Source organism: Mugil cephalus, chromosome 9, assembly GCF_022458985.1.
Source record: "Mugil cephalus isolate CIBA_MC_2020 chromosome 9, CIBA_Mcephalus_1.1, whole genome shotgun sequence".
Taxonomy (NCBI): Eukaryota; Metazoa; Chordata; class Actinopteri; order Mugiliformes; family Mugilidae; genus Mugil; species Mugil cephalus.
Window position 1 is genome coordinate 19,764,163 of NC_061778.1, and position 15,945 is coordinate 19,780,107.

Below are 15,945 nucleotides of genomic sequence, written 5' to 3' on the forward strand. Positions count from 1 at the left end.
TTTGAACACAGTGTCAGGCAGGAGGATGTGATGCAAAAGTGAAGACCATCACGGACAACTCCTCACACGTGATCCACAACACACTGGCCAGTTTAAGGAGGATCCTACCCAAATGCACCACAGAATGAGACAGGAGGTCCTTCCTGCCTGTGGCCATCAAACTTTATAAGTCGTCCCACTGAGTGTCGGTCACTCTTAATACTTCAGACACTGATGATTTACAGTTATTCTTAGTTATTATTCTAAGAAAAAAAAATTCTGAATTTGGTTATATCTGAATTTTAGAAACGTCACCAAGTCAAAGTTTAGATGAATAAATATCGGAGGCCATGCTCAGACCTCGCATTGCAACATGTAATCTAGGTGATCCATCACATGAAGGTGTGAATTTGCTCAGGACGCATTTGGGTCGCATTTGAGAGATCTGATCTCTAACCACATTTGGTGGAGGTCTGCCAATTGAACGCTTATACTCAACAGGGTTGCTCCTGGATCGGCAGAGTTTTTGTCTCATTCATTCAGAAAAAACTTATGACCGCTATTATAAATAATCACCTGAAAAGTAAAAAGCACTGTAAGTGATGTCTTTTCATTAGTAATGAGAGCCTTTTAAAAAAATTCTGACCTTGTAGCTGTTAACTAACTAAAATATAAATACATACAGTTTAATTAGATTACTTTGCAGATGAAAGTATTCAATGTACTTAACGTACATGAATGTGATTCTGTATTAGTTTTTGACTGTTACTGCAGATTACAGCGTGTATGGTGTGTTTTCGCATGAAAACCTCTCAAACATACAGTAGAACATGGAAAACATTTTACCTCCTCCTGTACCTCCTGACTGTGTCAGCATTGCAATTGAGCACATGATATTAGCATTTAGCTTAACGTACCGCAGTCCTAAGCAAAATCTAACTGAGCTACTAGCTTTTTAGTACTCGTGTTGCAGCGTGACAAACGATGAAATGACTGCAGCACTGAAGGCACTGAGTTGTAAACCTTTTTATTGAAGGCCGCTCAGCAGTGTTTTGGGGTTTGGTGAACCTTGAATTTCAAGGAACTATTACCACTACCTCATCATCATATTTCATTGTTTCACTGGGAGTCTGTATTATTTATTTACTTATTTATTGACAATTAAAAAATATATATAGAACATCGAGCCTTGGTGTTATCGTTTATTCCCACTTATTCCCACTTATAATAAAGTGTAGTAGTCAAACCACGGTTTGACTACTACTACCCCTTATCATGTCTTACTACTTACTCTGACTCTCACAGTCAACCTCCGCTTCGCTCCCTCCCTCTACTTACTCTCTCCCTCAGGTCCTCTTGAGTTCAAGAGCTCTCAAAGCCTTTTCCTCAGCGGTCAATGGCTGAGGAGGACCCCTTCAATTGGAGAGAGTGCACAGGCTTCAGACTCTCCACTGTATCACTCACGCTGCAGTTTGTCCCGCACCTCAACCAGTCAGCCTTTTCACTGCAACACCTCACCAGTTTGAAACTATTGGTGGTTGGCAGCAAAGCAAATGTTGTGTCAAGTGTTTCTTGTCACCTGTCTTTGTCAGTTTGAGAGAGTGCACACGTGCAGTCTCTGTACCACCAGATGTATTTGAGCACTTTGTCTAACAGTGACACAAATCAAAATGTTTAAAAGTCTTGATTTAACTCACATCCTACGTTCAAATTAAATACAGAATTTGAACTGTTTCTGCACAAGCACAATGCTTAATAACCAAGTTCATTTGTGAAAGTGGCGGCTCTGGAAATTCAACCATATTTGTGAGGATATTTGGGAGTGTACATAGATTTTTCTTAGCATTCATCTTTGTCATTGTGTGTGTGTGCATGCATGTTTGTATGACTTCTGTGATCTGATTTGTGGAGACTGATGGATCTCTGGGCAATGCTTGACTTTGTCTTTGGAAAGAGCAAAGAACACATTTTACCCTGGGGAGAGACATCTGCCAGTATTAGGTTTTGCTATCAGAGCGTTTGTCTCCTCTAGCTGTGAAGTGCATGTGTATGGGTGGATGGGATTTTCAGATCATGAGTGTCACTTTTGCATCACTGGTTAATAAGATGGAGAAAAGGGAATGTATAAGCTTAATCTGGAAAATCTACGTGAACATCAATCACTGAAATAAGTGAACAGCCTGTAAGATAAGGTAGGCTGAGGGACAGTGGGTATACCCACAACTGAAGGTACCTTCAGTTCACCATATTTCAATAGACTGAACATCACAGACTACTAATAACAAGCCGTATAATATGGTTTCTTTGTGGCACTGCTACTCACCGTTGCGATCTATAGCAAAGGGTGTGTTGGTGGTGGTGATCTGGTAGTTGCAGATCTGGCTATACTGTGGGGAGCAGTCTTGATCAGTGGCCTCCACTTGTAGGATGCTGTCGTAAATCTTGCCCTCTGTCACGGCTGCTCTGTACTGGGGCTCTCGAAACACTGGGGCAAACTCATTCACATCGTTGACCTGAATGTGCACCACTGCCCTACAGACAGGAAGGAGAGAAAAGTGGATATTAAAATGAGATTTAATCATCTGCATAGAGTGTGACTGGATCTGGGATGCTTCAGGAAAGCAAAGGACCCAAATATGATTTGGGATTCTGAAGCTTATTTGCTTAAATTTTATAAAATCTATGCATCCTTGTGGTCAACACAGCTCAGAATGACAGTTCGGTTTCATCAAAGCTTGCTAGCCTTCTGTATAGTAGGCTGGAAACCAAAACAAAATGTTATTTTGTTGTTGGCTAGTTTAACGAAGGATTTCATGAGGGATGAAACCCATCTTTATATACAGTACTATGCATCTTAAGAAAGCCATGTTGTCTGGGTCATCTTAGCAAGAGATTAAGGTTTCATAAAACTTTGATTACAGAGCATACATGACTGAGTAACAGCCTTGGCGAGGAACTTTAGAGGGGAGGTATTTTTATCCATACTAGAGACAGCCAGGATATCTCAGCCTTTGCTGCTCAAAATTTAATCACATTAAAAAAGTCCTTCAACTTTACCAAAGACCTGCACACCTTTGCATTTCAAAATATTAAATAACTATTCACCACTGTCTGCACATCAGTTAATTCAATTATTAATGTTTTCATTTATTATTAAACCCAATCACCTCATGCTGCCACTTTCTGTCTTGGTAATTGTCAGCCAGAACCGTATAACATTAAATTAAAGTTTGTTCCCTTTATTAAAGCAAGAGCAAAACTTAGGTCCGTTGCATCTAAATATTGAACAGCCCTGTCACAAATAGTTTATATGGTTAAAAACGTCCTTGACGTCCTGACACACACACTAAGGTATGGGAATGTACCAACATCTGTCGCCATCACTAGACTGGGTGACTGGCTGCAAGAAGAAGTGGTATTTAATTACTGTAGACTCTCTGATAGTTAAGTGTAGGTGGTTGAGGTCGGAGTTCAGTGCCGGTGATGGATTAGTTTGGTAACCGATAGTCACACTAGGCTTTGTGTAATGCACTGTTTGACCTGACCCTATGGATTGCTTTCATTGTGCAGCAAAAATATCCCCCAGAGCACTCCACAGAGCTTTGCACACTATGCAAAGTTCTTCAAACAAACCGCACTTCACTAATTAATTATTCCATAAGTGATTTATCAGCAGTTACTCACATTAAGTCACACATCATGAAACCTCCCTCCACAGTTTATTAATTTAAAATGTCTTCATCAATACTCCAGTGTTCAGAAGCAACACATTGCATAATCAATCCATCAATTCATTGACTGACAACTGGTGATGAATGACGCTGGGTTACAAAAACACATGGCAAAGACATGGTCAATTTTTGATTTAAGGGACAACGAGGTGGGGATGTGTCAGTGCTTTATGAGATTAGCTGGTGTGTATGGAAATGGTGGTGAAATTATCGTAATAAAAGAAGCCATAAATATCTTTCTAACATGTGGCCAGTTGGAGACAGAGACAAGACAGCAAAGACAGAGACAGTGGGGAGGCAGAGCTCAGGCACTGTGGATTTTCACACTGCCTTATCTCTCTCTCTTCGTCACAAGACGACACAAACATAGACTGTGGTTTGTTTTTTCGAGTCTCGGCACACACACAGCGAAACAGTTTAATAGAACACAGAAAGATATAAGCAACTGGTGAACACACAGAAGAGGGACAACGATGTAAAACTAAGCACATTTACTCAAGTACAGAATCATACTTGAGTATATACAGTGGTGAGAAAAAAGTTTTTGGACACCCCACGCATTTGTGAAATATTGCATTAAGAATCACTCTTAGGTCTTCAAGTGCAATTTCTTTTAGTACAGTCACAGACAAAATACCAAACAAATCCTAAAACAGCAATTAAAAACTTTTGATTGGAATTGAAATTGATTGGTTCCATAAAAATACATAAGAAATTTAGAGTATTGGAGCAGTGATGCCTCCCAGCAAGAAGATCCGGGTCCAAGTCCAGCTCGGGCCTTTCTGGGTCAAGTTTGCATGTTCTCCCTGTGTCTGCATGGGTTTTCTCCAGGTACTCCGTTTTCCCCACACCTCATAAGACGTGCTCATTAGGCTAATTGGTGACCCTAAAACTGATCGTAAGTGTGAGTGCGAATGGTTGTTTGTCTATGTGTTGGCCCTGCGATAGACTGGCGACCTGTCCAGGGTGTATCCCGCCTCTCGCCCGATGACAGCTGGGATAGACTCCAGGCAAACCCTACAACCCTAATGAGGAAAAGTGGTAGTAGGTGATAAGATGAGATTTTGAGTACTGGGTAATTTTGGTACAATGATCTACTAATGAAGGCCGTGCTTTTTATTAACTTTATAATTTTTCTATATAAAGTCAGTACATTTGAAAGTTCTTCAGAGGCAAAAATGGCCGAAACAAGGAACCTAACATAGGAAACAACCCTAATTGTTGTTTCCTATGTGTTAATTAAATGTTTGTATATTGGTATGTGCATTTAAGCTGGGGGTCTCTGCAAAATTTTGTTATGCTCTCATAATGACAATAAAGACTCCTGATTCTTGATTCTTCTTGAAGATACAGATTCTCAACCAGAAAGGGTACAGCTGCTGCCAGATCACCAGGGAGTGCAGATGCAGTTCTTCAGCAGCTGGATCCACTCTGCAGAAACATAGACGAACTAACAGCTTGGAAGACAAACCAAGACCTGGGGGTCCAAGGGTTTCTTCATCAAGAAATGACTGCATCCTGATCCATATGTGCAGGGAGTCCAGTGTACAACTTTTAGATCATGGCTTAAGGTCCTACAAGGCTGTCAAGAAGCCCCTGATCGAGACAGAGGTTAGAAGTGAACAGTCAGGAATTGGAAGAAAATTCTGTGGTCAGATGAGTCCTGTTTTCCAGCTTTATCTTCCTCCTGCAAATGTGAGGGTACGCAGAAGTCAAGGCCAAGCATTATCTCCAGCATGTATAATATCTGCTGTCAAACATGGTGGAGGCAGTTTCATGGTTTGGGGATGCATGAGTGCTGCCGGTGTTGGTCATCTCACTGTCTGTGATGGCACACTGAACTCTGCCAAGTATTGTGCCATTCTCCAAACCCAAATGGTCATTGATAATGCCCCTTCCCATATATCCAGGGTCAGTAGAACCTAGCTACAGGGGCACAGTATCCAGGTCTTAGAGTGGCCAGCTCAGTCCCCGGACATGAGCCCCATTGAAAATCTGTGGTGGATTATCAAAAGGTCTATTTCAAAGCGCAAACCAAAGAATTTAGAAGGATTGAAAGTAGTAGTTCAAGAACAATGGGACAAGGTAACCCCTCAAAAGTTTGCAAGGCTCATGGGGAACATGACATCCAGGATTAGAGCTCTACTGCGTGCTAATGGCAGGAGGACTAAATATTAAGGATGAGGATGCAATGGTTTATTTATTTTTTGTTCGGTTTTGGACACATTCTCTGTTATTTGTTGATGATGACAATGCTGAGAATGGACACATTGAAATTGTCAAGAATTTAGTTTTGAATTTGAATTGAGTTTTTCTTGCAAACAATAAACAAAATAAATATAATTTGTATTTGTCTGTGTCTGTCTAATGCAGCCACATCTTTTGAAACACAAAAAGTTTTTTTCCACAAATATTTCGTGATAATATTTGAGATTGTGTATAATTTTAACTTCTTTCCACCACTGTGCATTTGCGCCATTACATTTGGTTCCCTGAAGTATCAATACGACAATACAATGTCTCATTCTGAACATCAATACTGGAGACAATAGGCATCGATTCATCATCACGTTCTGTGTGCGTAAACACTTATTGGCGACTGCTCTATTTATTTATGTTATGTGGTACTGTAGCTCGCAGCAAACCGCTCGTTATTTCGGGGAAGTTGCGCATTTGTTATTCACGCTTAAAAGCCTGTCTTGCATTTTAACAAGAATATAGGAAAATAATTGACAAAAACAGTGAAAAGATGCACCAGCGGGAATATTATTCAGCGATAATTACAAATGTATTCAGAAGCGGCCCATTAGAGATGCATTCACTTCATAAACCATGACACATTTCTCTCCCTTGAAGGATAGTACATCAGACGCTTTTAAAAATAAAACATATCAGTGCTGGTATTGATGTCATTCTGGCTTTGGCGTAGAAGTCTGTCATGGCTCTGGTGTGTTCTATCCCTTTGTCAATGCGTTGCTAGTGTTTCCCCTCCCTCATATCTGTTGTCCTTGTTTTTCCTATGTGAGTAAGGGCGTGGCAATCCAGTCATCTCCTACCTGCACACTTTTCACCCATCCATCTATCCAGCCCTCCAGTATATCTACCCTGGTTGGGTCTCTCATCCACTCCTTGCTAGTTAGTTGTGTCTATCTGTGCAGCAACTAACTGACTCTGGTTGATTTTGGGTTCTTTTTCTGTCCATGCTTGACTTTTTGTAACCTCGCCATGTTCCAGGATTGCTATCTGTCACCTCAACTTCCAGATCTCCAGCGCAGCTCAGCACCACTCCACCTACTCCCAGTCTGCCATGGCACTTTTCACTGCAAAACTCTGGACCTGTCTTGCATTTGGATCAGTTGTGCATTGCCTTCAGGCAGAAATGATTAATCACACCTTGCACCATCATTTTTCTTTTTTTTTTTTTTATTTGTTTGTTTTAAATTGATTCCGTTGGGTTTTATGTCTAAATTCAAAGAAACTGGGCTAATACTGATTTTTTTTTTAGGACAGTTTTAAACCTCAACAGGTTATTCAAAATGTTCAAATTTAAAACTGAACTTTGCCATAATCAACTCCGACATTAAAATGCTGTTTACGTATTTACATGCAAACATGCACAGCATATAACGGCAACTTTTCCCTGGGCTCTTGCATTGCCTGGATGTTAATGGTAATGCTAACAGCAGTAGAAGGTGGTGATAAGAAGCACTGACAGACGATGGAAGCACTGGCGTGCGCCGCAAATCCCTCAGCCAGTCTTGTTTTGTCATATTAATGACGCTCTCTCATAAACATTACCCTCCTGCTTCTCCACACTCCCCAGTGGTGAGGGAGCAAGCATATGTTCCACCCCTCTGGGGCTTGTATGGAAGGACTGCTCTGTGTGTGTGTGTGTGTGTGTGTGTGTGTGTGTCTGTGAGTGATTATGTATTTATGCACACAACTGCTTGATATACTGTATATCTAAATGCAATAGCTGCAAAAAAAAATAATCTTTCTTTGTGTGCATGTGAATGTGTGTCTCTCTGCTCACCGCTCACATCTGGAATACACAGATGCCTGGCTCTCTGGGGGCGGGGTGAGTGTTTGTGTGCGTTTTCACATTGCTGGAGGATTGCCAAGCCGAGCACAAGGCTGCTCTCACTCCCTTTGACAGGCCTCAGTTCATAAGCAGGGGTCCGCAACGAGTCAGAGTGACACGGAAAGACAGCAGGAGGTTAAGTGACCCCATGTGAGCATAAATGGTCACAACATCACTGAGCAAAGTAGAAAAAAAATATTGAGCCACTGGGACGGTTACTTGGAAAACAGTCAATGGTTAAACACCCCAGTGAATAAGAAACTGAATGTAAGAGCCTCTTTTCCATTAGTATTGATATGTACACAATAGTATACGGTGTATAAAAATAGGGAACTGCTGACCCTTCAGAGATATGTGTCCCAGAGCCAGTTCTGGGACACGTATCATCAACACTGATACATCAAACTGACGTTCATTTTGATGCACAGGCAGAATGAGCCTAAATTAGTCTAAATTACTGAATGACCTTACAAATTACTTACAAAGTCAACAGCTCAGATTTCTGGCACAGTAAAGCTCATCTCAGGCGAAACAACGTTTTACGAGAATAAGAACCGTAACAAATCAAAGAAAAGGAATTTCCCTGCAGTCTCTGCTGTAGCCAGAAGGTTAATACTCTTTCATAGTCAATACATGTGTTTTGTCATTGCGGTGAGTGCATACAGTGAACAGTAGAACACTGTCAGGCTGTGTGCTACATCAAAAAAATACGTACGAGGCATCAAACGAATTGCACTAGATGCACATCACACACTGAAGATTGGATGAGTGGTGAAATGTTTTCAAGGATTTTGTTTCAGCTTTGCTTTATTATTATTATTATTATTTATTATCTATGCCATGACTTGTGTGACTAAGAACCTGTTAAAGGGTACACTCTGTTTGTCAGTGCTAGCAGAAACTAAAGTCCATACACTCCACTCTAAATGGCCACTTTTTCATTTTTCATTAGAAAAAATTGTCTGATCTGACACAGTTATCATTAAGATTTATTAGATAGTAGAAAAGAATTTTCAAGGCAGGTAATACAATTATGGTATTGTAAGAGCATTCCACATACAGAGAGATCCTGCTTTTGAGTGTTCTCGGCTTCCTGGGACATTTAAATGAACCGAGCCACAGTGAATGCTTCTGTAATTCCCTACTGTGAAATATCAAATTAACCGCAGGGAAAAAGGATAATTGCTTTGGAAATCAGAATACAGATTGTGGATTTTGTCACTTAAGTGCAGTTTATGTCTCTGCGGGACTAGATGGCATAACCTCCGCACACAGCCTCTGCTGGTGTAAGTCATTTATACTTGTGCACTCAGTCTCCTTTACTCACTCCGTAAAAGCATCACCCAAACACTAGTTGGCTCCGTGTCTTCGTTTGCCACAGAGCCGTACATTAGAGGGAGTCTGGCCACTTCGCCATGTTAGGTACATCAGCGGAAGATTCTACAGTGTACCCTTATGAGACGGATGTGTTATGTTGAAATAAATGTCTTATTTTCATCATTAACAGGCCTATAAATGTTATTACCAACGTCTCTCAATATGTAAAAGCCCCTCACTTAAATATCCCAGCGTCTACTTACTTTAAATATCTTAAATGAGTCTGTAAAATGCTTTGTAGCCCAATCACCTCATCAGTCACAGAGCTGTGTATAGCTTTCTCTCAGTCTCCTGTGTTCATCCATCGCCGTTAAAAGTTTGAATTTACTCAGAAAAATTATAAATACTCAGAAATAGTTTAAATTAAACTAGTCTTACTGTTATTTAGTATTATCATTATGACATTTGTGCGCTAGCAATAATAACTTAGTAGTAACCAAGGTCACGTGTCAATTAAATTTGTCTATCTACATGGACATAAATTACATCCACACATGGGTTTCACAGTATATATGATGGTAGCTGCTTTTTTTCCAAGCCTTCAGTCTTGATAACTAGCTAGCATAAGGCTAGCATAAGGCTTGGTTAACTTCAAACTTCATTAATTTGTAAAGCGAGTGTTTTCGAGAACAAGGTACACATTAGGAATGACTTTAATTTTCGTACATAAAATCGTTCCTATATAAACCGTGGTGCCCATGAAACATTTGACCAGCTCGGGACCAATCAGCATAGCAGGATAGCTCGGACAGTCCATTCCTTAGTTGGCCAGACTCTCTTTAATATACAGCTCTGGTTTGCCAGTTGGGTTCATTTTTGTGTCCACTTCCTGCTTCACTGAAACTGAAATTTTGGAGACAAGTCATACAAATGTTTGTATCTCCGAACTTCCTCGATGTGTTTCATCTTTATTGCTGCAAAACAATCAATTTGAAAATTTCAGAGATTGCAAAGCAATCGGAAACTCTAAAGCGGAAAATATGCTACTGCAAAGAGGGCCAATCATAGCTGCAATGTGTAGTAACATTTCTAGAGAATGCACATCAAGATGTTAAGGTCTGCGTAGGGTCCCTCATGTTGACAAAGCTTCTTCTAACTGCTGCACCCCACTTCACAACCAGCTATCTTCCTGGACATCAAAATGTGTTCAAAAACATGAAATCATTGACTCATCGAACCACATTCAGAAGACACGTGTTGTAAGTATAGTGAAAATACATTATTCGTATGCCAATGTTTTTAAAAGACATTTAAAACAGTTTTAACCCGTGGGCCATCAGAATGACAAAAATAAAAAACTAACTTAACATGTTCCTACATTTCTGTTCACATTTTTGTTCGTTATTTATTATCATATTTTATATTTTTTATTGAAACCTTATGATTTCATGTGGTTTGTCTATTGTTCATTTTTATTGATTGAATATGCTCTTGTACAATGGTACAGGTCACCTAAGGTGTAGCTGTACCAAGAGCTGTTTATTTAGAAAATCTTGAGGGATCCTAACTGGATTCAATCATTCTGTGAGATCTGAGCATTTGACACAATTATCCATGACGTTCCAACCAGCAAGCTTCAAATATCAATTTTATGCAGATGATACACACTTGGAGGTTACATCTTTATTTTGCTCACTGGACCCAATCATTTGAATGCTGTTTCTCAGATATATTTTGCCAGAAAATGTTAAGGATTCATAAACCAAGTAAACAGAAAAAAACATAAATAAATACACTAGTAGTATGATCAAAAATAGAAAGGAATAAAAATGCAGCTGGTTGCCCATCCAAACAGATTGAGGGTCAAGATGCAGGTGTTAGACTGGTTTGAGGCTTTTAAAAACACATACTTACACGTTTAATCTTCAAGGCTGGAAGCACGGTTTTACAAAAATAGTTTAAAGAAAATATTTTATACATCTAATGAAGAATACAAAATGTCACAGTCACTTTTCTTGGATAAACGTGAAAATGAAAATGAAAGTGAAAATGATAGGCATTCCAGGCAGTTTACGTGCCAGGTGTGATCTCAACACAGCTAAATTACATGCAGACACAATCAGATAGCAGCTGCATGGCAAAGCCAGGCGATGCATGTTAATGTCAGGTGAGTATTGTTCCTAGCCTATTACATATTCATCTGTACTCATTATCTATCAGGACACACATACACACTCCTCCACACCCAACACAAATGCAAAGGACTCAATTAATCTTTGTCAAGAATTAGCCAAGAGGCTGAATTGTCAATTTCCTTGTGTAAGACCGGAATGAAAATAAACAACCCTAACTATACCAATGGGATCAAATGCACAGCACAACACAGAAGGGGAACCTCATCAATATGCTAGGAAATCCCACTTCCACATTGAACAGAACCCTGAGGCGCTACCACAGGACTCCATGGGGGCCTGTGTAATCTCAATACAAGGTGATTATGATGCATGGTAATCCAGTTCAGTTTTTAGCTTCATGAGCAGATCCTGCTTACACTGCACCAGACAGTATGGAAACCAGCAATGGATGGTAGCACATTACGCTGGAACACAAAGACTCTGGATGCTAAGCTGCAGTCTTTACATTTAAGACCATTTGTGCAGAGATAATTCCCTGAGTATCCATTTGTTTGACTCTGCTGACCAGCATCCAAGCGCCCGTGGATGCGCAGCGATCGCCTGATTGCAGTTTGAATCCGGGACGGGAACGGGTGTCACTTTCTTTTGTCTGGTAACTGAAGCAGACAAGCACAGATGGCCCAGTTCCTGGCAGTGCATATTCATAATTGAAACACAGAGACTACGCTCTCCCATTACATTATGTTGGCTGAAGATAAACAACACATTCCTACGCTAGGTGCCTTTTTTTCATTTGTGGGATATAATAGTCATGTCAACTAACAGGATTTGACAGAATGAGGTTTCACTCATATTAGCATCAAGTGTGACAAGCGTGAAGCTAAGATTCTTGGTAGAATAAAGAGGCGACACGTTGACAGGGCACTATCTGCGCGGAGTCCCCCGGTCTTCGAACTGCAGAAATATATCATGACAGCTTATGCTAACTAACACAGCTTTTGGCCCACTTCTCCACTCATAACAAAGTGACAATTTTTTTATTTTGTTAATAATGAATATGTGTTTTTAGATGGTTGCCTGTGCACAAGTGTGTTTTTTTTTAGGTAGTTTGGCTAGAAGATGCAAAATCAGCCTATCGATTCCCAGCTATGGCCTTTGCCTTGTTTATATGTAAATATCGGTATACCACGGTGAATTTGACTGAGCATTTGGGATTTGGGATTGTGTTTGTGTACGGGTACATGACTGTCCTTCAGCTGGCTGTTTTGGTGAGATAATTAGCCTCTCCAAACTGCAGCAAGGTTAGTACACACAGGCCTCTAAGATTTGCTAATGATGACTTTACTAACTCCTGCGCTGCCAAGCACGTTGACTGCGGACGAATGTGCCGCTACACATGGACACACGGAAGCATCTGTTTGTCTAAATTAAGTAAACATTTGCTCACACACAAAGACACACATTCAGGCACACTTTTCTCCACACACAACAATTGGGGCACCTAACCCTGGGAATTTATTGCCCCCCTCTAGGAAGCTTTCTGAATATGATTTGCTTTGTACGGCTGCAAGAAAAGAGAAAAAAAAATAGTTTGCGGAAAGTCAAATGGAACAGAAACTTCTTGTCTCTGAGGCTTATTAGTGAGATTACTTTGTATTTCAGCTGAACTTCTCCCGAGGACTCTGTGCTCATGTGTCCTGTGACATTTCAGATTTCTATCAAGTTCTTTTGAGGAGCACTAGCAGAAGATAAGGCCAGGAATTGATGTCCTCCTAAAGTACTTGTTCTAAAATTATATCACCGATATTTGATACAGTCATTTTATACTCCATTTTTATCATGGTGTTTGGTAACATACCTTTTGGTTTCCATTATGAGACACGTTTCAACCAACATGAAGAGAAAATGAAAAACAAAAATCCTCTGCATACAACTGGATAGTCCAGTTCAATAGCATTCAACTTCACAGCACTCAGGTGACATGGATGACTATATTGCTGTTCAGAGTTTCACTTCTCACTGGTGCTCCTCCACAAAAAGCCCAGCCTAATCACTTCCCAATGGAGTGGTTCCAGACCGACTTTCTACCTCAAAACATTTGTGGGTTGGGAAGTTCATACATGTAGTATCCTGAGCCTAGCAGACTAAGTGATATCAATCAGCTCCATCTATGGATGGATTTTAAGAACAAAATGTAATAAACTAATAAATGTATTACCATTCACAGTCATGAATTTGTTCATATTTTGCGCTTGCTTTGTGTATCCATTACCCAATAAAATGATAAAGTAGCAGCACTAATGCTGTGTATTCATTTTTTTAATTAAACAAGAACATGCTGATAAACAGCTGATAATCTCATCTCATCTTCTACTACCGCTTATCCTCATTAGGGTTGCGGAGGCTGCTGCCGTCTATCCTAGACGTCATCGGGCGGAATTCAACTGTCATTTATCGCTGTATATTGATTGCAATGACGCAATTATGAGAGATGAACAAGTCAAAGTAGTATCTGTTGTTGCCTGTCCAGTCAGTCCCTGACTCTGGGAGGACGCCGGAGGTTGTTTTGGGTCTTCAACAGGCTCAGGTGCAACACAGAGAGGGAGATTGTGCCTGGTAGCGATGCAGTAATGCATATTAGTTTGTCTTTATGTCTTAAGGGTGGGATGATGGGTCTGATTGTGTAAAGAAAAGACTGTATTATTGTGCAGTTTTTTGTCACAAAAAAAAAATGAACTGCTGTGATGTGCAGTCTCATTTAGAGTAATAATAATCTGGTAATCTGAATTTGGTAATTTTAAAAAGTGTATTTGGATCAGGGTGATGCAATCTAATGTTGCTTTAATAAAAACAGCACGAAAGAAAAATGCATTATTTGATCCATGAAAGAAAATCCAAATCCATCTCATTCTGATCCAGATTAAACTTTGAACTTTGGGCACTGGTTACCTTTTGTGATCCCCAACATGTTATTTGCGGTCCATAACAGGTATCCCAATCTAGATGTTGGAAGTACAGTCCTAAAATAACAATTGCACTGACTAATTTAAGCTTTTAGACAATCTGGAAGACGTTATTTCAGAGATCTCATTTAAAAAACATCAATATTATGAAATCCCCTAGCACATTTTGAGGAAAAAACAAACCCTTTCCACACAGATATAATTTGCTTTAAGCTTGAGCTTTTTCTGAGCTGCGCTCGTTTTAAGAGGACCTCATGAAATAGAATCGTATTAAAAAGTGTCTCCGAAACGAGAAACAACAACATTTGGATGCGGAGGGACATGCATTTAGGGTCGAAATCTGTTTAAAATTTCATCTTAAACGTATTTTCCTCCTTGAAAACAAGATTTATTATTGGGTGTTTTTCTCTCTTTAAACTTAATTATTAAAAAAAACTAGAGAGAGAGAGATAAAAGCTTATTTTTTTAAAGAAAAATAAAACATCTATTTGAGAGACATGGTTATTTCTTGATTCAGAGTAGAAATATTGCTAAATCTTCACTAACAAAAACGTAACATCACGGTTGTCCAGCTCAACTTTGCCCAGTTGGATATTACCCAAAGAGAAGATGAAAAACGTTCCTCTTTGGTATCATCTTTTATCCAGTGTCACCAATGAACGAAAATTCACCTTTCACCTGACCGAATTCTGAATAAAGATGGGACAAACAACAGTTAATCCTGACTGACTCATTCATGAGTTCATCTTTTTTTTATTAGAGTCTATATAAAAAAAATAGCATGTCACATACATGTTAAGTAGTAATGCTGGAGATATTTTCATTTATTTTTTGTTGTTTTTTTTTTTAGATATGTCTTGGTCCATCACAGCGCTTTCTTTCTTTCTTTGACTTGAGTTGTGTGGTATCAAAAAATTTCCTACACATTGTTTTTTTTTCTTTTTTCTAAAAGATCAGCACTATGTGACACTGGTTGCCATTTTTCAATGTCTCGGCTGAATCCCCACTGTGTTAAATCAAGTGACACAAAATGGACATCTATCACATTTATTGCTCTTTATAATAAAGTGTGAGGGCCCTTTGCAGTTCAGTACAAATTGTTCATTTGGCAGAGGTCAGCCCCACAGTGTTATAGATTAATTTGTGTTTCATTTAAAGCTGACCTGAGCAGAAACAGCCTCGGGGAGTTTAAGGTGAATTCATTCAGGCTTTGCACTATGCTGACAAGTGACTAAAGTGAAATACATCAGAGGGCAGTGTGAAGTGGTGTGATTCAGAACTGACTAAATAAACCTGTATGCAGCTAGGTTAGAGCATTGATTCAGAAAAAGGCGGTCATTGACGACAGTGTTTATAAAGTACACACTTTGATTGGACAGTGCATAAAATTCAGAGTTTGACATGGTGCTTGAAAGTCAAAAAGAAAAAAAAAAAACATCTCATTTGTGTGCAAAGAAATCACACTGAGAGACAGATTTGTACAGCCAGCGTAGAGAGAGCATCCATTTGTGAATGTGGGGGCAGTCTGAAGAAATATTCACACACTGAAGTCAGTAGCAGAGACAGAAGACCTGACAGAAGGAAGGACAGAGCCAGACAGCAAGCTGTAGCCAGCCTGAAAAAAAAAAAAAAAACACACGGGGAGAAGTAGGCCAGCAGCCAGTGGTAAGCAGAGCAGGAGAGGATAAAGGATAGAGAGAGGAGTTTAAACTCATCCTGTGTCACTCCTGATCCTCTCC

At 39.7% G+C, this 15,945-nt stretch overlaps 1 protein-coding gene across 1 annotated transcript in view; it reads right to left on the reverse strand.

The window, feature by feature from the left end:
- The window catches only part of LOC125013583 (calsyntenin-2-like), a 255,932-nt gene that overhangs the window by 88,697 nt on the left and 151,290 nt on the right, over positions 1–15,945 (reverse strand). The window contains exon 4 of the mRNA XM_047594375.1: positions 2,303–2,511. Coding sequence (XP_047450331.1) covers positions 2,303–2,511 — 209 coding nt within the window. The remainder of the gene's footprint in view (positions 1–2,302; positions 2,512–15,945) is intronic.